This window comes from Pungitius pungitius, chromosome 3 (genome assembly GCF_949316345.1).
Source record: "Pungitius pungitius chromosome 3, fPunPun2.1, whole genome shotgun sequence".
Taxonomy (NCBI): domain Eukaryota; kingdom Metazoa; phylum Chordata; class Actinopteri; order Perciformes; family Gasterosteidae; genus Pungitius; species Pungitius pungitius.
In genome coordinates this window covers 27397037-27423427 of record NC_084902.1, presented here as the reverse complement: position 1 = coordinate 27423427, position 26391 = coordinate 27397037, and the positions used below count along the sequence as shown (strand labels likewise).

The 26391-nt window shown below is 49.2% G+C and overlaps 2 protein-coding genes across 6 annotated transcripts in view; one reads left to right on the top strand and one right to left on the bottom strand.

Annotated features, from left to right (window-relative positions):
- Window positions 1-376: 376 nt before the first annotated feature.
- Window positions 377-6619, bottom strand: LOC119223191 (receptor activity-modifying protein 1-like). Its single transcript, XM_037480360.2, has 3 exons — window positions 6471-6619; window positions 5040-5172; window positions 377-2908 (listed from the first exon to the last, which is right to left on the bottom strand). The coding sequence occupies exons 1-3, from the start codon at window positions 6526-6528 to the stop codon at window positions 2653-2655; spliced, it is 447 nt and encodes a 148-aa protein (XP_037336257.2). The 5' UTR covers window positions 6529-6619; the 3' UTR covers window positions 377-2652.
- Window positions 6620-8477: 1858 nt separating this feature from the next.
- LOC119223090 (receptor tyrosine-protein kinase erbB-4-like) overlaps window positions 8478-26391 on the top strand; it is a 116010-nt gene continuing 98096 nt past the window's right edge. For all 5 annotated transcript variants that reach the window (XM_062561441.1, XM_062561444.1, XM_062561442.1 and 2 more), the window contains exon 1: window positions 8478-8828. In XM_062561441.1, the coding sequence (XP_062417425.1) occupies window positions 8765-8828 (64 nt within the window). In that variant the 5' untranslated portion in view covers window positions 8478-8764. The remainder of the gene's footprint in view (window positions 8829-26391) is intronic.

Here is a 26391-nt window from a genome sequence, read left to right as displayed (position 1 = left end):
CACACTGTAAAGCTCCCTCAGGCTTATTTTTCATTTTGGGTTGAACAACATAAAATGAATTGAATTTAATTAACTTGTTGGCTAGAGGCATCTGCAACTGAGGGGTGTTCTGCGCATTCTGAATCATTGAAGTGACGATGAGGGAGACAGAGCTGATTTCAGGTATACGATCTGGATTCAAGTGACTCAGAGGCAGATCTTGTTACAGAATCTGAAAATGAAGTTCCAATGATTCAGAAAAATGGTTTACAAACACAAAATTCTAAACTAACTGGTTCATGTTGTTGCTCCACTTATAATTTCATAGTTTATTTTCACAAAATATAATTTATTTTTGTATAGGAAAAGTGTTTAGTGTTATATTGATATGAATAAATACAAATTAATCAAATTGTGTTGTCCTTTGTTAAGGGCTGTTGACATGATTAACTGTCAACCGCTGATTGTGTGTAACTTGTACTTTTCCAGCGAGCAATTATGCCGTTGAAAAGACGTTTAAAAGACGTCTATGGCCCGACGTCTATGTTTAGACCAGTTTTCATTGTGATTTTTAATATCGGTGGTATACGCACAAATGTGGACGTCATTTCTTTTTACACCTATAAAATAATGCTATAGCACAAAGTAGAGGACGACATTTTACCGTATTAAAAATTACGTTGATATGCGGTCTAAATATAGACGTCTTTTCAACGTCTACGAATAGGCGTTGAAACAACTTTCACTTTTAAACCATTTTGCAACGTCTTTTCAACGTCGGGCATAGACGTTTATTCAACGTCTTTTCAACAAAAAAATGTTCACTGGGATGTGTAAATGTGTTTTTGTGAGGTTTCAAAAATAAAGCTCTCTGGAGGAACGTGTACCCCTGTTAAAATATATTCATAATTTATAATGTTAATACAATATTCAAGTTCATAGTTTGATATTTATATTGTAGTTGAAAACAGCCCTGTTAGAAATTCATAGTAAAGTTAATATAAAGTTCATAGAATTAACATTGATGGAGAAGGTCAGACTATTTCCTTCAGAAAGACCCTTGGTTAGCTAGCTAATATCTTTAACTTAAACTTTTTTGACCCTGCCTCTTAAAAGAATCGGAATCGAGAATCGCCGGGAACCCGAATCGAAACAAGGAATCGGAATCGTTCAAATTCAAACGATACCCAACCCTATTAGCAATCCTTCCTTCCTAACGGATGCATTTCATTTAATTCAACAGCAACCCAGGCTGACTCCAATCAGTGCAAGTCATCGAGTAAGGTAATGACCAAGACTGTGTAGAACGGTTGTGATGGTTCGCTTGCTTCGGACAGACGAGGGGGTCGTTGTCCCCACCGGCATTAGCCGTGCTCTGGTAACATTGTTTTTTGCGGAGATTAAACTGCAGTAGCTAGACATGTATATTTTTATATATATGCATGAGATGTTACACGTAACTTAGATTTGTTGACATGTATGAATTATAATACGTTTTCAAGCTACAAATTGCACATGTGTGGGTTAGGGGGCAATGCTAGCTCTCACTGCCCGGGTTAGGGCACCTTTTAAATTAGATATTTACAACTGTGTCGTGAACCTACATTTAAATAAACAAAATTTTCCAGTCACCTATGCTTAACCTATTGGTTCAAACCCTGCTCTTTCTTTCTCTCCTCCGTTTCCTGCTCCTTTTCTATATGCAAAAGTTTAACAATCGTCCAAGTTGTTGGAGTCTCCCTGAGTGTCCTTCTCTCTTCAGTTAATAATATGCTCATAGATTGTTTGGGGCCATGACAACAGATGGTAATCAACATTGGTGGGCTACAATTCCCCTGAATCCCAAACACATTTTTATTACTTTTCACAAACTCAGATACTGCCAACGAGTGCATCTATAACACACAATCATATGTCTGCAGTTCTTAAAGATGTATTCATAATAACAGGAAATTATTTAATTATCAATAAATCAAATAGATGATGCAAAAAACAGCTTTTACCACATAGTCCATCATTGCCCCTCAGGAGACCCACATATTGTCCAGGGCGTAACCATGATTTAGACATTTGGGGGGGTCCAAATGAATGCCCTTCCCCATCATTTCTTTTTTAAAGCGGGTATTGGGCTGGTGTGGTGCAGATGTGATCTAGCGTGTTCTGGTTGGGCATTTAATAAACTGCTTGTACTTAAGAAGTTCAGGAAGGCTAAGATTTCCTTTGTTAATGTCCCTGAGGACAATAACCAAGGAGTCTGCGTTGGTCCGCTCCACATGGCGTATCTGGCTGGCGAGTGTCCGCTGTGTCTCCTGCATGTTGCCCGGCGGCGGCAGGTAAACACCGACCAGGATGAATAAAGCGAACTCACAAGGGGGGAGTAAAAGGGTTAATGAAAGTGAAAGTTACAGTTAATGAAAGTTTCCAGATCAGAAGAACAGTGTTGTAGGATCAGTGTTAAGTCGTTGCACCAGTTGATGTTGGAGTAGAAGCAGATTCCTCGACCCTTCGTCTTGCCGGATAGCTCCATGTCGCGGTCCGCTCCGAGCAGCTTGCAGCTTGTGTGTCTCTACATATTTTCTGCTGTAAATGGGGGGGACATACGACCCCCCCCCCCCCCCACCAAAGAATGCATGGTTTCGCCCTTGTGTATTGTTAAGCCTTGAGGCAGAGTCCCTACAAAACCCCCTGAGTGTGTTTACTCCTCCACACCACCAGGGCGGTCATGAGCAGGGTGACCAGCACCGGGACGGCGATGAACGGGGCGAGGACGCTGGTCGGCGGTTCGTGGAGGAGCCTTCCGGTCAGAGCGCAGTCGCGGAAGTAGTCGCGGTGAATCTGCATGAAGAAGCGGTCGACGATCTGATTGGGCCAGAAGCAGTCCATCTCTAAGGCTACGTGGTAAGTGCATTTTGTCAGCACCTCATAGATCCTGCAAAAGGTGACAACCCACAGTCAAATCCCATTGAGGAAAACCAGAATTTAGCTTTTAGTTCACACGGCAGCAGCCCCTTGCGAAAAAAACACTGATTTATGCGTTCTAGTAGTAAGAGTTTTGGAAGATTAGAAGCCACATTTTGCAGATGGTCAATGATAAAGGGATCCCTCCTAAAGCGCCCACTCTGATTTACAGAGCTTAAGTAGCACACTTTTCAGGTCTCTGGATTTGTCTTTGAAATGTCCTTTCGGAATGGAACCAGAGGAGGGACTCCTGTTGTTAGGAAAACGGCTTAAGGAGAGTCTACAATTACCAGTCGGCCTTGACGCTGCTTAATATAACTGCTAGGTGGTAGAGGGCAAGGGAAATGGAGATGCATACCTAGGGGGTAGGCCCCTCCCCGCCCCCTAGGAGAGTATTGCACCATTCCAAATGGCCACTTTAACTGTGTAGCCCGTGGGCAAGTGGTAAAAAAGCATTATTAAAGTGTTTTTTCTGTCAATTTAAAGGTACGTTCACTAACCCTAAATGACAGTTGCATCTCTCATAAAGAACGCGGCTCGAGCCACAGCTCGGTGTTTCCAAACCCTGTGGAGCCCTCTGCCTTCGAATGAGACTTTGTGCGGCCACACACAGAAATTGTTGTGGTCTAAAAATAAGAAACAAGTCAGGGGAGGCCGAATAGTTTTAAATAGTTCTGGGATGTGTGGCGTGTGAATGGCCCCCAAATCCCCTTTTTCAAACACTTCCACCCTTCCTGATGAACTCTGACACCCTTACATTGGTGATGTTATCCACTAAAACGATCACACGGATAAATTCCATTGTTATTGCAAATGGAGCATTTATCACATATTATTGCACTGATTGTTAGGAAATGACAGCTGACGTGACATCACAGCATTGAGACACCCGGGGGGGACAGAGCATCATACATGCGCAAATTTCCAAAAATCAAAACTATCAGGGGAAAAAAACCGAGGACAAGATAAGACTGACGACATGCAGACGAGCACACAAGCAACATGGAATGACGCGACAAGAGACAAGAGACTGACAGGGCTTGAATACACAGGGGAGGTGCAGGTGATTGGACACAGGTGGAAACAATCATGACACTGCAGAGAACCACAGGGGAAGGCAGGACAAGGCAGGAAGTGAAGTTAACTCCAGGAACACAAGCGACATGAAACTACACAATAAAACAAGACATGGACCCAGACCGTGACAGTTCCCAATTTGAATAGTCATGGCATGATTTTTAAGACTACATCCAATTAGATAGAAAATCCTTAATATTCTCTAATAAAACTTCAGTAGCCGAGCAATAGCTCAACAAAATAAATTCAATTCACAGGATTCTGGCGGTATCATGGTAAATCACGGCAATTGCTTCATTCAGTGACACTGTTGTAGCTGCTGGTGTTGCCACCAGAGACGAAACCAGCAGCTCGACAGACATTGCGATACATTGTTTTCGAACTTTTTCGCATTTCTGTGTGGTGCATGTCTGGTCTCTCGTTGTTCCTCCCGCACTGCGTGTTTTAGTGTAGTGACAGAGTGTCTACTCGTTGTGATAGCGGGCGAGCTGTACCCAGCATGCAGATTGGGGGTGTAATTTTTATAAGTGTACAATTATTAGTATGACAGTGTGTGGAAAAAGGTCATTTGAAAACCAGCATTAGGCCCAACCCTACACACAAGCATTGCTTGTTTGTCATGATGTGTATACATCATCTTTTATGATAATTTGCAACTACACACACCACTAATGATGTGCTATGGTAACAAGTGGTGTGATGGTGAGAGACACAGGCCGGAGCTGGCGGCTGTGAGGCGAACAGCAGTAGCAGCGACGGATAAAGCTTGTCGAGGCAAACAAGTCGTGTAGGAAGGAGAGCTCACATTCGTGATGGCGTGTGCTGCATTTAAATCGCTGGGCTTAGAATGTGGCCACAGCCGAGGAAAGACAACCCTTGACAAGATGCTGGAATATTAACCGATTTATAGAAGATTCAACTTCTTGACCCAAAAACCATATAGCCCTTTCCACCAAATCCATCTCCTCCATTAACCCACGATCCAGTTCCCCGAGTGTGAAACGAGTGCTTTGTCGTCGACTCACTCGCTGGTGTCCGGCCAGCTGCACCACAGGCCTCGGTCCAGCCCTGCCATGTCCCCTTTGAACTTTGCCAAGCAGTGGGTGTTGATCATCCTCTCGTAGAGGCCCCCATTGCACCCGGATACAGACGGAAGGACTGGAGGAAGATTGACGGGGGAAAAAAAAAAAAGAAAATGAACCACTCGATCTGAATGTGTTGAGGGACGTGTGCTCGCCGCTTGTCGGCGTGGAGGCGGCCCGCTGCTCGTCCCGCGGGACTCTGAGCGCAACGGGTCCGCTGGAGCAACATGGCGGATGCCGGTCTGCGGCGGCCTGATAAGGGCGGCGTGTTTGCTCGCTGTCTGCTGGCTGTCCCGGGCTCTGTGGACACTCGAAAGGTAAAACTGAATGTGTTGACACACAGGGATTTTGAAAGAGATGCTGTACAGAAAAGGACTTTGTGAAAAATCAGGGTTGACTCCCGTTGCAGCAGACTTTTCCCAGATATTCTGCATCAAACAAGCAGCATTTGTGTTGTGTTTTGCCCGTCTGTCTTCTGTCTTTTTATCTGACAGCCAAGAATTCAAAAGGCTGCTTGCTGGAGAATTTCACTCTACATCTACTTACTGCCCTCAAGCGACGCTTTCAATATTTTGGGCATGTACACGCAGAGGAAACACCCCTCAGTCTAACAGAAATCATGAATTCTGCCAGCTGTTCCTGGACTCAATTTCTATGGAAATAAACGAGGCTCATAAATAGGACGAGGTTCTGTCCATCTCGGATGCTTAGCCCTGATGTTGTCCTCCATCGGACACAATGGTAAAGCGGTACCAGGAGGGATATTGACACGTCTCTCTGCATGCTGTGGGCGGAGGCCTTCCGCGTTGAACTGCCACATGGCTGCTGTACACCCTGAGGAGGGCTGGCTGATGCTTCTGTGGACTTTGAGTCGTGACAAATTACCGCGTGCGCCGATCAGACCGAATGAGCCCAACAGGAACCGCTCAAGAAACGTAATTTAGTACAATTCCGATGTACAGTACTATTTGTGTTTTATGACGGTAACTTTACAAGTGAATGTTTTACATATCACTGCACATTAGTTTGTCAAATGGTTTCAACTACACCTCATGCATTAGTAATAATATCTGGTATCGTAAGTAGTATGACAGCCAAAGGGAGCATTTTCTGTCCTTGACAGTTGAGGCACCACTTTCCTTTGAAGAATGTTTTTGTACAGTTAGATATTGCCACTTGCCTCAGAATGACACTACGCAACCGTGCGGATTAAACTAAATAAATGAATGAATAGAGGACAAAACAGACAAAACAGGATTGCTGTGAGCTCAGTCATCTCTGAGATGTATACTACACACCATTCCAAATATATCCAATTTATTCATGTATTTCTTGAAAAGGAAACCCCAGAATCCCACGGATCAAACCACTCACCTGCCAACAACAACAACATAAGGCACGTTCTCAGGAGCGACGCGCCGCGCGAAGCCATGCCGAGCTCCTCCAGGGCGCTTTCACGCAGTCTGCTCAGTCCGTGGGGTGGGTGGGTGGGAGGGGGGGTCAACAGCAGGCTTTTCCTTCTGCCTCCATGTATCAAAGATAACAGAGCCGCGGGACACGGAGAAGGGGCAAACTGCGCGTAACCCTCCCCCTCCCCCCTCCCCTCCCCTCCCCGCCATGACCTTCCACAGTGGGCGGGTAGTTTCCATCCCCCGACCTAATCATAGAAGCTTCTGCGTGTCATCTGATCCACAAGGGGACGCAGCACAGTTGGACACCCAAATTAGTGCTGCTTGTTTTGAAGGTATTAAAAAAAAAGAGACCCAGCATCAAGTACAACACTGAGCCCCTGGAGGAATGCTGCATTATTTTGTTTCTTTCGTGCCCTTAATCTAGAACGGAACGCGCCATTCTACGGAATTCACAACTAGTACGATTCATAATCCACGAGTGGAAAGCCACACGCTCTAATTGGCACCATTACCACTGCGGAGGCCCGCTGTGAGATAACACATCGTTAGACTCATCATATGTTTTTAATTATGAGTCAAGTCCCCTCCCCTCCCCCCCCCATCACTTATTTATAATTTGTATCAATTGCACCCCCCCTCCTCCCGCCCAATCAAATGTCTCTTTGGACTCACACAGGGACCCATTATGAAGCGCTGAGGCAGAACTCCCGTCTCCCGTGCCAGACTCGTATCCGCTCACATCTCACGAAGCTCACAAATGTCACTAATTGAATGTTTTATCTGCAGATTTTGTTTTCTCTCTTTTCTTTTGCACGGTTTCCTCGAGGCTGCTCTGAGTTGTGCTGCCACCCAGTGTGTGCTGGGTCCAGCAAGTGCTTCACACTGTTCGGGTGCTTAATAGCAACAAATAGGCTGGTTGCTGCTCTGGTCATTCTGTGTTGATACTAAAGATGATTTGATTGTTGGACACAACAGAAATCGGATGTAAGGTGATCGTGTGGGATTTGTGTTTTGAATATAATGTTTATGGAAAATACAAGACCAAAAGTCCCCAAAGGGGCCTTAAAATGGAGCAATTCTCTGCATGTTCCCCTAGAGAGCAGCAGAGGACCCTGCACGGAGCCTCTCTCCGCCACTGCGGGCATTTATTGGAAGATCATTTCGGTCCTTGTCGCCTAAACTTGTGTAGCTGCTTGTTAATGGAGCCAGTTTATGCTGCACACGCATCACAAATCAATATCCTCTCGTCCTCCCCCTTTTTTTCCCTCCCCGGACGGTTTCACACTGACATCAGTCTACAATGGAGGTAGAATGGGACGCGCCGGCTCGTAAAACGAGCGGCCCTGAAAATGGTTTACTGCCGAAGCCATCCCGTTCAGCGCGGCCCCCCTTTTTTTTCGACCAGCTTCATCAAAAGTTTATTGGCCTGCTGCTGGTGGATGTTTGCACCGGCTGACCCCGCTGACCCCGCGGGGAGCTTGCTGCGAGTCTGAATTCAATAATCCAGCAAGAATGCTATATTTGGATAGTTGTAAAATAGTCTGTAACAACACTGAAATTACTAAAAAAGTATTACTTCGGTTTTTTTTTCTTCTTTCCAGACTTTGGATAAGATGGAAACCAATAAGCTCCCAGAGCAGGTAACGTCCGCAGGTAGAAATGTGGTCTCATAGCACGCCGCGGGAAACCAAAAGAGCGTCTAGAACAGGTGTAGCGACAGCAGCGAAGACGCCGAATAGCCAATCAGAAGAGTCGATAAGTGAGGTGGGCGGATCCCCCCCCCCCCCCCCCCCCCCCCCCCCCCAAAAAAAAGAGAAGACAAGACGCTCCTAATCTTCCGGATAGTCGTTTTAATAGGCGGAAGGGGGGTGTCAATCACAGAGAGGAGGCGTGTTCGGACCCCCATACAGTCCGTGCCGAGTCCCCCCCCCCCCCTGCCCCCCCCACCGGCGCTCTTGCAGCGTGGGTAGTGAATGGCTCTGATTATCCTCGGCGTACAACGACCTAAACACTGGCCCGGGAACTGATAAACAAACAGCCAAATAACGCGCTGCGTAAAAGCTCTCCACGGCGCCGGTCGCGGGTGCGCAAGGACACCGTGTCAGCGGAGACTCTGACGTGTTTTGTTTTTGTTTTTCTCTTCCTTTCTGGTTGCGGTTGCTTATTTCTGTGCGCAATAGAGAAATGCGGATATCTTGATTTGGACATGTGAGTCACGGGAGTTATCAAGACAAGCAGCCCCCTTCTTATTCGAACATGAAGTTCCTCGCTTGCCTCCTCGTCGCTCTGCTGGTGATCCCATCGAGTGCGGCACAGTCAGGTGAGTGCTTGGATGTGCGTGTCTCTCGGCACCGGGGTTCTCCCCCGTCAGGTCAGCCTGGCGAAGCGGGACGGGATCCAGTGAGGGTTCACGCGCCGCCGGCTGATCCGCTCTACTTGTGTGCGTAATGATTATTAATGGGCATGCTATTAAACGCCCCGTGTTGTTGGCTCCACGCCACACTGTGGAAAAACTTGACACAACTTCATATCCGAGCTCGTTGATGCTACGTGGAATCGGCGCACCGAGAGTCTCACCTGCGGCAGCCTCAGCTGTGTGATTCGGAGTCGCGCGTAAGGCTCTGCGTAAAAATCTCTCCAAACTCCGCAGTTCAATCTCTGTTTGGTGTTATTAGATCTTGGATTTTTTTTTAGATTTTAAAGCTCATCAGATAAAAAAACAAACGAACAAATAACACATTATCGTTCGGGGGACACACACTGTCGGTGCCTTTTTTAGTGATCCAAGAATCTACTGAAGAAATCTGATCTGATGAAAGCGCAGCTCAGACGAGCCTTTACGGTTTCATAACGATCGCTTGGTGGGAATGAATGCGCCGTCGTTTTAATTGAACGCCTCTGAGAGGCGCATCATTTAGATGTAGCACAACCCGTCCCCTGGACCCCCCGGGGGTCAGTCCCCCCCCCCCCGCCCCCCCCGTAATGGCTTGTGCTTCCTTTCGGTAGCCTCGCAGATCTGCTGCTGAACAACATGTCACATTTGCTGTGTGACATGTTGTTCAACACTGTTCAACCGAGCAAATAATTGGCTTCGATGCTGAGGATTGTTTGCACAATTCAGAGTCGCTGTTCAATAAGACTTTATTATCCTCCTGTTCTCTTTGGGTCGTGCTGCGGTGCAATGTCAGCCACGGTCATTTTGCGTTTTTATGTTGCTTTTAATGATTTAATGTGAAGCACTCTGCATCCCCTCGTTGTTGAAATGTGCTGTAGAAATAAACTTGCCTGGGGGGCCTTAATTTTGGGCTGTTAAGCACTTGGTGATGCCATGAATCTTCTGTATTAATTGATATAATCTAGCTTTGACAAGGAATGCCATACTGGAATAAAAGAAGCTTAGCAGGACTGATTTTAAGAGGCACAGACTTGATTCTGGGACGCTGAGTGGGGGGTGTGGGAGGGAGGGAAGGGAGAGGGGGGGGGGGGTTCTTCTGAGGCAAACGAACACACACTGCTGGCTGGTTCTGGCGTAGGTCTCATATTGAAGTGGATGGAGGAGTGTCAGGCGGGGAAGAATGGGGGTGGGGGGGGGGGGGGGGGGGGGGGTAGAAGAAGTGGTTTATTTATTCACTATATGCATACACTCCCATCCAACAGATCTGTGATGCAAATCCAGCCCAAGAATCTGAGCTATGCCTCCTGGGACCTTCATCGTGGGTGTATGCTGAGTGGATGTTTGTGTGCTATCCGTCCACTCTTCAGCGCTCAATCTTCCCTTTTCTCTCTCGTCCTGGCATTAAAGAAGTCCCCCTCCCAGGCCCGTCTATCATGTCCTATCAGGCTGGAGCAGGTTGAGATTGTCGCTTCGGTTGCGTTTAAACATGGTGATCGAATCTGTACGTGCGATCCCGTCGCGTGACAAATGTCTGCTGCATTCCAGCCAGTCAGTTGGTCTGCGGAGCTATATGCAGTATAGTGTGTGTGTGTGTTGTGTACAGTGGGGCCACGTGCCAAAAATGGAGATGTTGGCACCACAAGGAGCCTGATTGAAGGCCTGTCTGACTGACTGCTGGCTGAGTGAGAGAATCTGAGGACTTCAAATCATCATCGAGAAGGAGTGTTTCAGAGGATGGGCTCGATCCCGATGTGTTCAAAGGTTTGTAGGAAAGCTCATTGGGAAGCTGATCAACTTCCTCCTCCATCTTGGACTTGGCATGCAGGTTTTCTTTCTTGAAGCACAAAAACTGAACAGATTAAGTCAGTTATAATTAAGTCTAAAGGGAGTGACAATAGTTTAGTTGTTTTTGGGATCGGGTTAATGGATACAGCTGACTGACTTTTACTGATATTATTGATCAACAATTCTCCAAATTAACCGTTTTTTATCAGAGCCAAATGGCCAAAGGGTCCAAGGTAGTACTTTTCTCATCCAAAACAACCCACGCTCTAAATTGTCGGCGTCGACCATCTGCCGATCGAGTAATTGTTCCATCAAGTCGCCTTCGTCGCTCTTGGGTCCCTCCACCCGGTAGGTCTTCCTCCGCCCCCACGAGGAAGAGCACGCGATGCCGTTGAAAGCTCTTTAGTGTCCGCCCGTCCCGTTGAGTGGCTTCGAATCTGTCTTTTCTCTGAGCAGATTTTTTCTTTTTTTCTGTTCCTTTTAGGCTCAAGCAGCAAAAAGATCACCTGTGAAACAAACGCTGTACGATAAATGCTGCATTCACTTCTAAGTGTGTGTGTGTGTGTGTTTGGGTGACATTTTAAAGACGGCCTCTCCTGTGAAATCGCCGGGAGGGGGCTTTGTGGGCCAATTAGGCATTTTTTTTGTTTTCTCTTTTTTTGATAGCGTCAGTCTAGAGCGCGAGCCCTTTGCCTGGCAGCGTGAGAGATGAGGGAGGTGAAGGAATTCAATCCGGCTCTAAATGACTCAACAGTGCTTTCGCCCGTCGTGTCGTTTCTGACCAGCCGACGGCGGTCCGGGCGCTTCCTGTGCGTCCGTCAGCGACTTACGGTGGGAGGTGGGGGGGGGGGGGTTAAACATGGCCGCCTGCACAAAAGAGTAATAGCTGCAGTTTGGTGAGGGTGACCCGGACGGTCTGAGAGGGCCACGTAGAGACGGCTGGAATCGGCGTTGCAGATGCGGCGTTTCCTCCACAGATGCTGTTCCCACGCACACTGGAAAAAAGCGGCGTCTTTTGGTCTTTGTCTTTCCCTCTTCCCAGGCATTCCGAAGCCATCCAAAACCGGCGTCACGAGCCCCTTAGTTGACATTTCGCCCGCCGTACAGAGGGGCTTCTGTTCTTCCTGCGTGCAAAACCGCCCAAATATTTACACGCGGAATCACAACTGCACAGCATGGGGGAGGAAACGGGCTCCAAGGGGCCCCCCGGGGGCGCAAAATAGCGGCTTTGTTGGCCTACGGCGCTTCTCCGTCCATCTCCGTCTCCGGCGCCGCGTGCTTGGCAGCGTGCATTGATGACCGGGGTTTTGGCCGCGCTCGCGGGCTCGAGGCGTACGGTGCCAGCCCCTAGCGCGAGCTGCGATTGGCCGCTCGGAAGACGCTGGGAGCCCAGAAAGAAGCCCCCCCCGTTTACTGTGAAGGCCCCTCAAATCTACAGGCTTTCCATTCCTAATCGCAGGCTGGTTCTGCGTCTGAATTCGTCTTTATTTTTATTATTATTATTCGTCTATATACGCACACACACACACACACACACACACGGGCGCTCGTGCAAGTAGATCCTTTACGTCTCTTAAGTTTGAGGTGGTTTCCTCGTTGTTTGCTGATCGCACAAGTGCTTTTAATGGTCTCTTTCCTTTTCTCACACCCAGAGACACACACACACACACACACACACACACCACGTGAGCGAGGCATGGCCCCGGAGAAGAAAGGACAGAAAGACAGAGGAATTCTTTTCTTTTTTTTCTTTCCTCCTTTTGTTTCTTGTAGACTGCTGGAGGGTTTGTTCGGCCCGCCACTTGTGATTCCACTCAGAGACAAATGCCTCCATCCTGCGACTGAGGAGCGACCCCCCCCCCCCCCCCCCTCTGACTCCCCCCTCAGCCCCCCTCCCCTCCCCGACACACACACACACACACACACACACACAGCATCTTGCCTATAATAGTGCCGGTCAGCTCGCACCACTTCTCTTCTTTTATTTGACTCCTCTTTCATTTGCTCTCTTTCACTCTCTCCCTCGCACATTTGTCGTCTCTTTTCCCTCTGCCTCCCCCTCCCTCCCTCCCTCCCTCCCTCCATCCCGCTCTCCCCCATTAACATCTCCATTGTGCCCGTTTCACTTCCCCGCTCCGTTTCATCTCTCCCCGCACCTCTGCTTTTTCTTCCCACCGCCTTTAACGGCTTTTTATTTTCTATTACGCCCGCTCCTCCCGTCTTTCATTAGGCGCGCGTGAGGCTGCCAGCGGGCGCGCGGGGGGGGAATGCAAAACAGCTCATTTCTCTCCCCCCCCCCCCCTTTAATTGCGACACTCCATTTGTTTGCCGGACATCACGCTGTCGGCGGCTCCTTCTCACCCTCCTCCTTCCTCCTTCCTGTTATGTGCGTGCCTCGGCGCATGTGTGCGTTTCTGTGTGTGTGTACAGCTAAGCTTGTGGGCTTTGAGGGGGGGAAATCATGAAATATGAATTCCTTCAGTGTCCACCCTTAAAATTATGAAATAAGACGACCCAGTTTTTTTTTTTTTTTTTTCCACGGCTGCCTGGATCAGAGATCATGTGATGAACAGGCCGTTGGGGTTGTGCATGCCCTTCTTACACGTCTACACTTGGAGAAGAAGCTCCGGAGGAGGCCTTGAAGCCACCGAGGGGCAGTACGGGTGCGTTCAGGTCGGATTCACAGTCGACGTTGACGTCGCCGAAGCTGCAGTTTAAAACCTAGCTAAAGCATTCACGAGCGTTGGCTTTCGGGGATCCTGCCTCCGCTGCGTCTACGGGCACGAGGCCCACGCAGGAAGTGGGGCAGCGCTCCGCTTCCTTTGATGGGCGGCACTTCCTCGGCGACGCGGGATCAAGTGCCGTCGACTCTCCTCTCTGTCTCCAACAACCGGTCGGCTCTTTATCCTTTTCGAGTTTCCTTTCCCGTCTTTCACTTGCTCCCCTTTGCTTTCTGTTCTGGCTCTCGGCGCAGCACAATGGAGGAGCATTAGAATAACAATGCTTTTTTTTTCTCCTTTTCTTTCTGTAACCTTGACAAAGTCTGGCATTTTTAATGAAAGTCTGAAAGGAGGAATGTTCTCTAATCCCCCATCTGTGCGCGTGTTGATCCGGCAATTCAACCCCGACCTGTAGATATGTGTCATTTCCGTCATTGCATGCTCTCTCTCTCTCTCTCTCTCTCTCTCTCTCTCTCTGTTACACACACACACACACACACCAACCGGTCTGTCTTGCAGTTGCCACTTGCGTTTGTTATAAATCTAGCTATTTTGGATCTTTTCCATTAGTTTACTCCCCCCCCGCCCCCTTGTTTGTGTGCGTGTGTGCGCCTCCGTGTCTGTATAGTCGAGCTCGCCTGGTGTATTGTGTGTCAGCTAATCCCTGTTAAGATATTCACAGCAGCTAATCTGTTTAATTACACTACAAATTAAGGATATTTACTGTACCAAGACATTTATGCGACACCCGCCTTAATCAGGGCCTTAATCTGTCTGGCACCGTGTGAGCGTGTCTCACTGTGTGTGTGTGTGTGTGTGTGTGTAAAAAATTGAAACTCAGTATGCCTGGGCATGTGCACCTTTGTGCTCATCAGGTTAATTCTGCAAGAATCTTTTTGTATCGCTCAATTTTAATTGTTGTCTGAGTATCTGCCCACAGTAAAAAGAAATTGAAAAAAGGGCTTAGTGTTTTTTCCCAGTTGCCGTGGTTGCGGGGAAAGGGAAACCTCACGAGGATTAAAATGCGATGTCGCCGCAGCGCTTAAACGACGCCGACCCGGGCCGACGAGCATCACTCTCCTCGACTCCCGACTCGTGTTCAGCTAATTCAACAAGATTCCAACTGTGTGCCGGCCGGGGGAACGCGCTGCGTTCTCTGTCGCGGCAAAGCGATGGAAGCAGTCTGCGGCCGCCATGTGCACATCCAGTGCAGCGTGTTTGGAGGCAATGCCCATTTTGAGGTTTTCTCATGGTGTATGTGGTAGCGTTTTGCCCCAAATGACGTCTGTAAACACAGAAAGCAAGCTGGATAGCTCGTGTACAGTAGTCGCACATCAATGTGTGTGTGTGTGTGTGTTCAGATGGGGCGCGTTGTCCTTTTTAAACGGGCCTCTTCCTGCGATGGTGACCTGTAATAAATGAGCGGGCACGAGAAAGTGGCAGCCGTGACAGCTGACTAGGGAGGGAGGGAATAGTGAGAGAGAGGGGCAGTAAAGGTGTAGGTGTGTATGTGTGTGTGTGTGTGTGTGTGTGTGTGTGTGTCAGGGAGCGAGCAAAGACAAAGCGAGACCAACTCTAATGAGTGGGAGAGAAGATGGTGGGACAACCACCATATTCTTCACTTCATTTCGTTGCTGATGTGTGCGCCTGCTCAGAGTTGCCTGGTCGAGAGGCCTAAACGCTCTCGTTTGCTGACACAGACACCCCCACAACCCCCCCACCCCAACCCCCACACCTGAAAGCTCTCCCACAGCGCCGCACCATAACCGGTTGCTCGGGGGGGGGGAAAAATCCCTCTCTGCAAGGTGAAAGGGAGTCTCCGGTGAGCAATTTTGGAAGATGGGAGACAGAGAAACCGAGAGAGGTGGTCTAATTTCAGCTGAGAAAGGAAGAGGTGACTTGTGTGTGTGTGTGTGTGTGTGTGTGTGTGTGTGTGTGTGGGCGCTCGTGTGTGTCCAGCAGAGGTTACAGGGGAGCGAGGGAGACAGTGAGTTGTCTCTGAGGAGCACAGCCATCACCGCCGATGAGCGCTCCAATTAATCACCAATGTGTGTGTGTGTTTGTGTGTGTGTGTGTGTGTGAGGGGGGGTGAGTATCTATTTTCAAAGTGTGTCAAGATCTATATTTGCATCATCATCATACACACACGCACACTTGCACACACGGCCTTGTTTTGTCTTGTTTCCATGGATAATGCTAATGGGGTCAGATGTGTTGGTTGTACCTACAGAGGAGAGAACAAATACTGCATATTTATTTTACTCCACAACCACACGTCTTCTAAATGAAATCATACACTCATTTGCAACGGTAAAACACACTTTGCTCTGGAGCCAACTGGATTCTGCACAGATCTTTCGAACCATTTGCTGCCAAAACCAAACGCTCATCCGTTTATGTCCCCTAGAACACGGCAGCATCCGTATCACCTTGTTTCAGGTTGGACAGAAAGCGGAAATAAAGCCTTGGTTTCAGATGAGTTGATCCCTCTGTCCTCCGTGACGTCCTCCCTCAAACAACGGAGAAGACTTTCACCCAACCTGCAATCGGGGAGCGGATGACGATTTTGCCGGATGAACTACTTTGAAATGTGTCGGTTTAAGATGACTTCATCCAACAAGAAAACCCAACTCGACGAACTGTCGTGGCAGGTCCATTTTCAACTGGGCATGTGCTTTGCTGCAGATAAGCACCGTGAGAGCATCCAGAGAGACAAACGGAGTGGGGACACGGAGGAGCTTCGTGCGCCGCTCCAAAATGAAATTCTCAGAAGGCTCCAACCTTGGAGGGGGGGGGAGGGGGGGTCACTCTTTGTTGTGTTGTTTCGGTGGCTTGCTTTGTGTGTGAGTGCTTGGTCACAGAGGGCACAAACTGCTCCGAGATCTGTGTTATATTTGTTGTCTTCCTCGGAAGTCTGTTAAAAAAGGGACAAGGCTGGCGCTGAATCGGGGGGGGGGCGTGCAGCGATATTAGATACACGGACACTCGCACACTCCCTGCATGTACGGGAGTTTTCATTTCCTTCCCCTGCGATGTCGTATCTGCCTTCCGGGGGTTGGGGGGGAGGGGGGAGGGGGGGTGATGAAGACGGAGGAACAGAACGAGGAGATCTCAACAGCAAGTGAGCGAGCACGTGGAAAAAAAATAAGGAGGTCTGAGGTGAGAGAGGGAGGGAAAGAGTCGCACGCCCCGAGGCCGAGAAGACTCACAGAGGACGGAGTGGGGCCATTTGGCTTTTCTTCTTCTCCCACCATCTGCCCCCCCCCCATATTCTCTCATTTACTTAATTAAAGCGCAGCGCGTCTCAAGGCTGACTGGTGCTCATTAGGTGAACTCACCTCAGGTGTGTTTATGTGTGTGTGTGTGTGTGTGTCCACGGTGCTCAAATTAAATGTCTGAGTCACTGAAGACAAAACGTCTGTTTCTATTAACTTTTTGAATGGAGTCGAACTGAAATTGAATCGTGGCCAAATCGTCATCATGAGCCATAAACGCTTGTGTATTTAGCCCTTTTTATGGTGCCGTCTAGAGGGGGGATGACTTGAAACATTACCATTTACAGCAACTTTAATGTGGCCAGGGGAGAACATCATCGCATCATATGTGCTGCTGACTGTCTAATAAAAGGCCAAACGAGTACGACCAATCTCACTGAGGTCCTTCGGTTCCACCATATTTAATAGTTATCGATAATAAAAGGCGGAATTATGCAAATGAGCTGCCCACGAGTCCCACCAATCGCATTTGAGATGGCCGATCGGGTGCTGATTGTCGTCCCTGAAGCCGCCATGAGTCCTTCAGGTGATTTCTGCAGCGCCATCGGGGGGGAACAGAAGAAAATTGATTGTTGTGTCGAGGGCCGCTGCCGTCTTTTTGGCCTGTACTCGCTCAGGAGGCGGGAGAGAGGGTGGGGGGGGGGGGGGCTGTGACCAAGGTTCCTAAGGAGAGACGGCGATGCAGGCACACGGCTTTATCAGTGGGGGGGGCCGCAGTAATCGGGTATCCAGCGGAGGGGGAGCTGGCGAAGCGTCTCCACATATCTGCAGATATCAAGACTCCCAGAGAATATTTAACAATGGAGCAGGAAGCAGAAGTGTGTGTGTGTGTGTGTGTGTGTGTGTGTGTGTGGGAGATTTTTTAAACTCGTTTTCTTTCACACGAGATGTAAAGACATTTCGGGTTTGCTGACAGTGAGTCCGATTATTCCCGATGAAATAGCACGTCTACGTCTACACCAAAGTGGAGTTTTATGAGCTTTAACTGGGGCGGAGAGAGGAGTAAAGACACTTCCTGCACACAGTTTTCTTCGCAGTGAGGAACTTGGTCATTTTGTGTTGTAGAATATTCACAGGAGTACTTTTTTTCTTTTTCTTGCTGTACCGTGACTTCCATGCAGGTTATTTTGTGTTTGTTTGTGTACATGCATTCATCACGGAACCATCATTCACTACGTGGACGCACAAACGAAAGCCAATCGTCACATTACCGGCGAGCAAATAAACCGGAACCCGGAGTCCCTCGTAGAGGTAAAACTATACAGGCACATTAAACACGCCGCGTAATGAGCATCTGTGCATTTATTTCCTAATCAAACATTATTACTTTAACGCCGCACCTGCTTCTCTCCTGCGACTCAGATAAAGATTCCCTGCTTCCTTTGCTTTTTTTTTTTTTTTCTCTCTCTCTCTCTTTTAAATGCCAGCCGGCGATCGGTTTGGGTAGGTAGTTAGTGAAAGAAGAGCTTAGACACACAAACACGGACACAGAGCGGAAAACATTCTGCCGGCAAATGTAGTGCTGCTAATTAGCGGAATTAGCCACAGATCAAAAGGTTCAATTAAACAGTGGCGGGGCAGCGTGGACGCCTCATTTGCATCACAACGCGCGCAAGACGGGTGGACACATGGCTCCGTGTGTTGTGTTGAACCCGTCCCTTAAATGTACTCCAAGCCAAATACACACACAGACACACACACACACAGACACACACATGCACGCAGAGCAGGAGATGAATTACATTCATTTCCCGGCAGATGAGACATTACATTAATTTGCTCATAGACTTGCAAACAGAGACCTACAAATGGAACACGTGAATTCATTAACACTCATTCTAGCCAGTCAGTAGCATGGCATTTATTTACACACACACACACACACACACACACAGACAAACTCTTGACTTGCCATGCGTGCAGTGCCTGTTGTTGGCCTTTTGAGTTCCAGCCTTAATTAAGAGTATAATTAAGTGTGTGCTGTTCTGGCTTCGCTTGGCGGGGCATGTGGTTGTGTTTGTGTGTGTGTGTTTGTGTGTGTGTGTGTGTGTGGTTGTGTTTGCGTGTGGACTTCCCCGGAGCTCCTGAACATGCTCTCTGCCACAGCTTGGACCGACGCGGCCAATTCACAGCATCGCTAATTCACCATTTAAATGGCATATGTTTGAGTTTTAATTGAATACAGCAGCACACACGTTTCTTTTCTCTGTAGTTTCTTGCCGTGTAAAATGTGATTTCCTGCTATTGTTCGCTCCCTTGTAATACGGCTTCATTTCTGGCTATTGTGACTTTTTTTTTTTTTTTTTTTTTTTTCAAACCCTCCGGCTGAATGTTCCTCTCTTGCAGTTTCTCTTTCAAATGCACCTTTGTTGCTTTCTCTGTCACCTCTTTCTCTCTGACGTGTGAGTGTGTGTCTCTGGCTAGCTGCTCGCCGCGGTGTGTGTGTGTGCTTTGCATTAAAAGGACACATCTGCGTGGGTCTCACTTTTAAGAACCAGAGGTTGCTGTGTGTGTGTGTGTGTGTGTGTGTGTGTGTGTGTCTCCACTGGCAGTTGATAGCTCCATGCTGTGTTAAATGGGAGAGTGCAGGCTGCCACCAGACCTCATTCATCAGCCTCACGCAGGAACAGACCTGGCTGCCGAGGGGGGGGGGGGGAGTCACACTTGGAGAGAAACAATCACACACACACTAATGTTTCGCAAATAGCTCCCCCCCTTCAGTAGCACACATTGGCGCTTCGACACGTTGAGGTGTGCGCCCGTTCTCCATCTATGGCGTGCGGCGTCGACCTTCGGGTTTGCCGGGGGGGGCGCCGTCTCCCCCCCCGACCTCTCGTGTCCGCACGGCGTATTTCTCGCCACCCCTCATTGGCATTTCGCAGGCGACCCCGTCATCGCTCGAGGCCGAGCGCGTGGCCTTGGAGGGAGGGAGGGAGGATAGAGACCAACATCCGGGGGCAGTTTCCCCCCCCCCCCCCCCCCCCCCCCGAGAGGCACCGCGCTTCCATCTGGGCGCTAAATGGTTTGGAGAAGCACTCAGTTTGAATCTTAACAGGCTAAAAAGTGTAATATCCGTCTGTTTTAGCATTTTCAAGGACCTCTTTCTAAAAGGTTTGGATGATGAGGGCTTGCGGAGCCACAATTCTTTGTGTGCCGTCCCGTGAAGCCTTTTATTCCCCCTTCTAGTGCTGTGAGTGCATTACTTGTTCACTAAATATGGCTGAATATCCTTTTCTGTTCGTTGCATTATTTAAATCGAGCACCTTGAGAGAGCCGTGCATCAACAGTCTTTTTCTTTCCCCCCCCCCCCCCCCCAATCTTCAGAACTTTTTTGGTTTGGAACAAGTGTCGAACTGCTTTGAAAGCACCGGGGGGAATGCGGCGTTTCAACAACGCCAGGATCAAAACGCTTTGTGCCAGAAATGATTTAGGAGGAGTAAAAAGTGCCTTTTGAAACTGGGCCATGTTTGTTCAACCCGAAGCACATCAGGTGCTGTGGTCATCTGACCACGCCTCCGTCCCATCGTTCCTTCTTTAGTAAACACTTGGGGATTCATCTTATTGTCTTTGCGTTGTGAGAGAAAAAGCATCAGGGCTCGCGTCGAGTCACGGAAAAGTCTTGAGAAAGTCTTTCGGAGCCGCTCTCATCTCGTCTCCTTCCTCCCATGAACTGAGGGGGAGATTTATAAGCCTCCCCTTGACCTTGAATCATTGTTTCATCCCCTTTTTTTCCTTTTTTTTTTTTCTCACACCGGGCGCGTTCTGCTCCCTTGGAGACTCGCGCCTTTGTAGTCTGAAATCGCTATTCCCCGTGTCGTAAAAGAGAAGCAGTCGGGAAGGATGTGTTTAGTGTCTCCTCTTTTTCTAACCAGGTTATCCCCGATCGAGACAACCGCCTTTGCTGGTTTTCTGTCCCCCCCCCCCCCCCCCCCCCCCCCCCCCCGCCGACCTCTGGCTTAATTTTCGGGCCCTGGTGTGCGGTGTGAATCAGAGAGGGAACACATCTCCCGTGAACATCCGCCTCCTTCCTCTCGTTTTTAACAACACCTCTGCCAGGCCGCCTCTCCCCATCCCTCCCGCGCTAATTGGCCGACCATGCCTCCCCCCCCCCCCCCCCTCCCCCCGGGGGGGGCGACCGGGGATGTGGAATGTGATTGACTGGGGTGATAATCGGCGTAATGGCGGCGCGAGGCCAGCTGCCTGCCAAGGTGCTGAGAGAGCCTGCAGGAAGAGGAGCGAGGAGGGGGGGGGGGGGCTGCTTCGTGGTGGCCCCCGTTGCCCTTTTGCCACGTTCTAGTCTCCACCCCCCCCCCCCCGACGCCTCCGTCTCTGCTCTTGACCCCCCCCCCCCCCCCCCCCTGCTCCTCCATGCAGCCGTGGAGGTGTCATTAGCCCCCCGTCCTAATTAGTCCGGTGCCAGCTAATTGAGCTTCTGAAGCGGCGTCTCTGGGGAGGCAGGCCTTGCTAATTTCAATAAGAGTAAACAAGCAAACCGCTCCCCACTGAGGGATATGGATTAATTAGAGACTGAAGGAAAACGGGGGGGGGGTGGGGTGGGGTGGGGGGGGGGGACTTGTGGAAGACGCAGTGCTGAGAGGAAGAGCTGCAGAAGGAGAACGTGAGGTCGCAGAGAGTTCGCTTTCGTTCACTGTGGAACCGCGAGCTCCGAGGCCGGCGCTCGTTTCGGGGGATTACCATCATTTCCAGTTCCACTCCAACGGGAGGGGGGGGAGAGGGGGGATGGTGGGGGGGGGTGTGGTCCTCCGCCGCTCCCCCGTGGAGAAGCAGGGCCCCCGGTGTCTCCGAAGGAGGCTGATGTGTGTGCTGATGCCTCAGGTCGGCTCACTGGTCTCCAATAGAAGGAGGCAGGCGGGACTTACTTACAATTCTGTTCTGTGTACAACGTGATCACTTCTGTATGACAGAGACACAACACAACTCTCCGCTGTCTGTCAAATGCCTTCACAGCCCCCCCCCCCCCCCACCGCCCCTTCTCTCCTAATTAATCTCTCCATTGAACTTAATGCCCCTGGCGGGGGGCTTTTCTCTCTCCTTCTGCCCCCCTTTTCATCCCGACACACAGGCAGGTATTCTTTATTTGTTAGTTGGGCACGGGGGTCACACATTAACAGCGCTGCGCGGGCCCTTTAAATCCGACACTGCCGAGACGGTGCGCCACCCCCCCACACCCCCCCCCCCCGTCAGATGAACACAGCGTGATGGATTTTCACCATTGCAGAGACACGAAAAAGGCGCCTTTAACAGTGCGCATGTGGGTGTGTTTTTTGTGAACTGTGAAGCTGGCAAAAACACACACTTCCAGGTAGCGCCCCCCCCCCACACACACACGCACATATCCTTTCACACTCGTTAATGACACCACTAAGAGATGCCTCACGGGAGCTGGCGTCCTGATGGGCGGTCACGTGGCGAGATGACGTTAAATGGAACACTCTCGGCCCCGGTGTTTGTGGCAGGTTTTTGTCATCCAAACATGTGGATCCTGGCAGTGTATGAGATGGAAGGAGGACAAGATAAAAGATGGGGGGGTGGGGGGGGGGGTGTTGTGGGTAAGGAAAGGATTTATGGCTGTAATAATGGGATCTCGGTGGCTGGGCCATTGACACTGAGGAATTTTCTCTCATCCTCCTCCCGTTATTAGATGGATGGAACTCGAGGGGGTGAGCGAAGCAGTATGCGGGGGGGGGGGAGAATGGCGGGCTGTTGTGTCGGAGGGGTGATCGCTCTGCCTTCATACCACCCGTACACATCCATCTAAATTATTTCTTAGGCGGTGGAGGTACCCACCTGGCTGAGTAGGGAACTGTCTAATATAACAAATGTGCGTTTAAAAGAGGTCCAACGATGGCACCAAAGGCCTAGGTGAGGGTTTAGTGGAACCATGGCTTCAGTACAGTTTAGCCACGACTATTGAGAAGAACCGCTTTGATGCTAATGTAACACGGCTGATGCTGATGGAAGTGCAATTCAGCTTTCTGGAATTCCAACAAAAGAACCTTTTGACCCGATGATGCCGCTACACCCAAAACGTTGCACAAATGATTCAGCACCGTAAAAATATCAATGGCGATGGATCCATGCGGTTGTTGAGATGTTTCAGGGTCTCAGGTTGGGTACCGGTCTTAAGTCTGCGTCAGAGACGCATGGGCCGAGTTTAGGTCTGGACCTAAACATCTGGACCCGGGCAGAACTTTATTATGCAACACACGGTGGCCTTGTGGCCTTTCTTTGTATAGGATTCACCGCGGCTGTGTTAATGATGGAAACTATGCTCCCTGTTATAAACCCAGCCAATCCAACCCCACACACTGCAGCTGTGACTTTCGTTTTCATCTCCAAGGCCAATGTGTCGCCACCTCATGATTATCCGTGCTGTTGTGAAACACTCTCAGCACAGGGCTGTTAACAGTAATGTGATTTTATTCTCATCATTTGTCCTCAAGGTCACCGACGCATTAAGCAACTTTCTCTTCACGCAGCGGCATGCAAATGAATTAAAGGCGTGAAACCCAGCCTGCCATTGTTTTATCTGAATTCTTAATGAAGGATGTCCGCTCAATTAGGGTGACGTTTGTTTTATTTCACGAGTTTTATCAGCCACTTCTTTTTTTAGTTGTAGTTATCAGTCCAACTAAACTGGCTCAACAAAAGTGAACGTGTTGGCGCATCTGTTCATCTATTCCCCATTCCGATACACCCGCATCTTCATCGTGCTCCAGAAACCTCCTCCCGGGCACGGCAGATCGCAACAAACACCTGCCATTTATTCATCAACACCTGCCGTGTGGCGACAGGCACCCGCTGGACGGCCTGCGTTGACTGTTTGACGTTGTCGCAATTGAGTGGAATGAGTGTCTAAACGCTTTCCCTCATCTTCATCATTCTCCACCGTACAGAGTGCCTCCCTCGCGTGAAACAATTAGCTCCGGTCGGCTAAAGGTGACAAACCGTCGCTATTAATAGAACGTGAAGGTCAAACGGCATTAGTGTTGTGATAGGAGTGACGTTAAAAGGTAGCATTTCTGACACCTGGTTGAACCTCTATTGTAACGGATCTTATTTCACAAGCATTAGCCTTTTCTATAATGATTTTTGAACCAAATGAAATAATAACCCTGCGTTCTTTCAATTTGTGCTTTACCAAGTGCCTCAAATATATATATATATATATACTGTATATCATCTGCCAAGCTGCGAAGGCATGAAAACGTAAAATACCATCATTCATTATATATTTCGTCAACGCTTCAAGATCCCTGCTGTGCTGTGGTTTGGGATTCCGCCTTCAAGACCGTTTCACCTGAGCTGGCGTTTTCACGGCGAGGAGGAGCTGTAATTAACGCGCTCACAGCGCCTCTGTGGCTCCTCTATCCGACAAACCGGGTTTGGAACCAGCAGCAAGCAAGTGATCCAAAAAAAAAAACCCCAAACCCTCACGTCAAGCTCTTCATTTAGAGGTTGTTTTTGGGGGTCGTCTCCGTTTGGATTTCTGACGAGAGAGCAATTGAAATGTATGCTAATCCTCGGGCTGCTTCCACAATACGCCCATAGCGACCCGGACATTTTTGAGGGATTATGGGGTGGGGTTAGTGGGTGGTAGGGGAACCCCGGGAAGCTTCACACACACACACACACACACACACAGCGAGCACAGCTCGGGGGCGGGTGTTAGACTGTGATTTATGCTCTGTCAGTAACGTAGAAGACAGTGGGAATCTAGATAAGAGGATGTGACCCACGGGAGGAGAATGAGAGATGGGAGGGGGTGCGGGGGGGGGGGGGGGGGAGCGAGAGAAAGTCAGACGGAGGAAAGATGGTCTCTGTGAACGTCTGATAACCCGCTTTCTCACTGCGACACGGTTCACTTTGAAGCGCCCCCCCGCCCCCCCCCCCCCCCTGTCTGTGGCGGGGAAGCTAAGACGTGCACGAGTCCCTCTCTCCGCCCCGCTGGTTGCTTTTCAACCTGCGCGTCTTGTTTTTTTTTGGAGGCTTAGTTTGAGGCGGACAGTGGGCCGGTACCCAAGGCCCCCTTTGAGAAGTCCACGCCGGGGCCTTTAAGGGGAACAGTATGAAATGAGATGGCACGGCAGGAATCCCTCTGAATGAAGCACCGTTGCTAGCATCCTTTCAGCAAATTCTTTAACATTCATATCAAGGCTGCAGGTTGTAGTTAGTAGTTACCAAACTATGATAAAACCGAGTATTTGATAGATATTTCCTCCCTGACACTGCACCCAGTAACGTGGATAAAAAGTCTTAAACATAGTTGGAGGAATTCAGAAAAAAACCCAGTGTGGACGTAAGACAAAAAATATGGCCATGTTATCCCAAAAATATAAAAAAATGCAAATGTAGTAGATTAAGTGCAATTTCATTCATTGTGAGGAATCTCATTTTTCCCAGAAAAGGAATGAAATAGTGATTCGTGGTGCATCGTGCAGGACAAAAGTAAATGTAGACGAATATCAGAATGAGCTTGTGTGCTTCTTGTGTGCGCAGCGCATCCATTGTGGCCCTAAGCATGGCCTCGACAGAGGCTAATGGCCCTTATTCTAATCCTCTGAAAGATGAGGGACCCGTGCAAGAGGTTCAAGCGCACAGACCGGAGGGAGGGAGGGGGGACGGGACGGCAACAAAACAAAACAAAACAAAAAAGCACCCGGGCGCGCCTCATTGAGTCCTCGCTTGGAACGCCGGGAACTTCATTAAAAAATGGAGGCGTATTCCGCCAAAACCGAAAGAAAAAAAAGAAGAAAAAAAAAGAAGGTGTAAGCTTGTTGTTCGTACTCCATCAAGACACACAGAAACCCCCAGAGAGAGTGTATTTGTTTTTTATCACAACCACAAAGCACCAGAGCGTGTCTTCGAAGGCCCACGCATTTGTTATTTCTGATAATTGTTGTGTTCCAAGAGCGAAAATATCAGCGCCGCTGATTATTTCCCAGAGCGAAGCGGGCGGCCCGACGCGACGTCTCATCAGACGAGGGCGGAATACGGCGTGGGACATTTCCATTCACGCACTTCGCATTCACGCCGCGTCCCAAGTGTTTGAACTCATTCCATTCCTAAAATATAACGGGTTCTAGCCTCCAAATGATTTTAGCATTGAATCATTGTTTACATACATTTTCTGTATATTAACAAGCAATGAAAAGGAAGTCTCTAGAAAGCCTCACAAATGCGTTCATGGTCCGCTTGACTTTCAGGTAGAATAGAATATCAGCTCCTAATATAACCAAACCCATTTAGATCCTGGTGATTCAATGGGACACGTTGTAAGCTCCCAGCAGCCTGATGGTGTCCAGGATCAAGGGACGTTTTTGTGTTCCTCGCCGCGCCATGGCTCTCGTGGCGATGGTAAGAGAGAAGAAGAAGCGAAAAACGTGCACGGAGTAGTTATTTTGTAACCGAGTTTCTGTCTCCGTGTCTCCGTGCCATTGATCGCCGCGTGACCTTTCACCCTGACTGCGAGTAATGGAATTGCCTGTCGCGGACGCGGGGTCAAGGTCTCGTGAATGTGCGGCACATGTTTGCGCGAACCTCGCCGATCGATGCTCCCCTGTCGAGGGGGGGGGGGGGGGTGGAGCCCTCAGTTGTGTTATTTCTGTCAGGAGCCTTTTTTTCTGATTTCCTCGGATGTCCTTGAAATTCAGATTAAAACCCGACGACTCGGCTCAAAACGCTTCC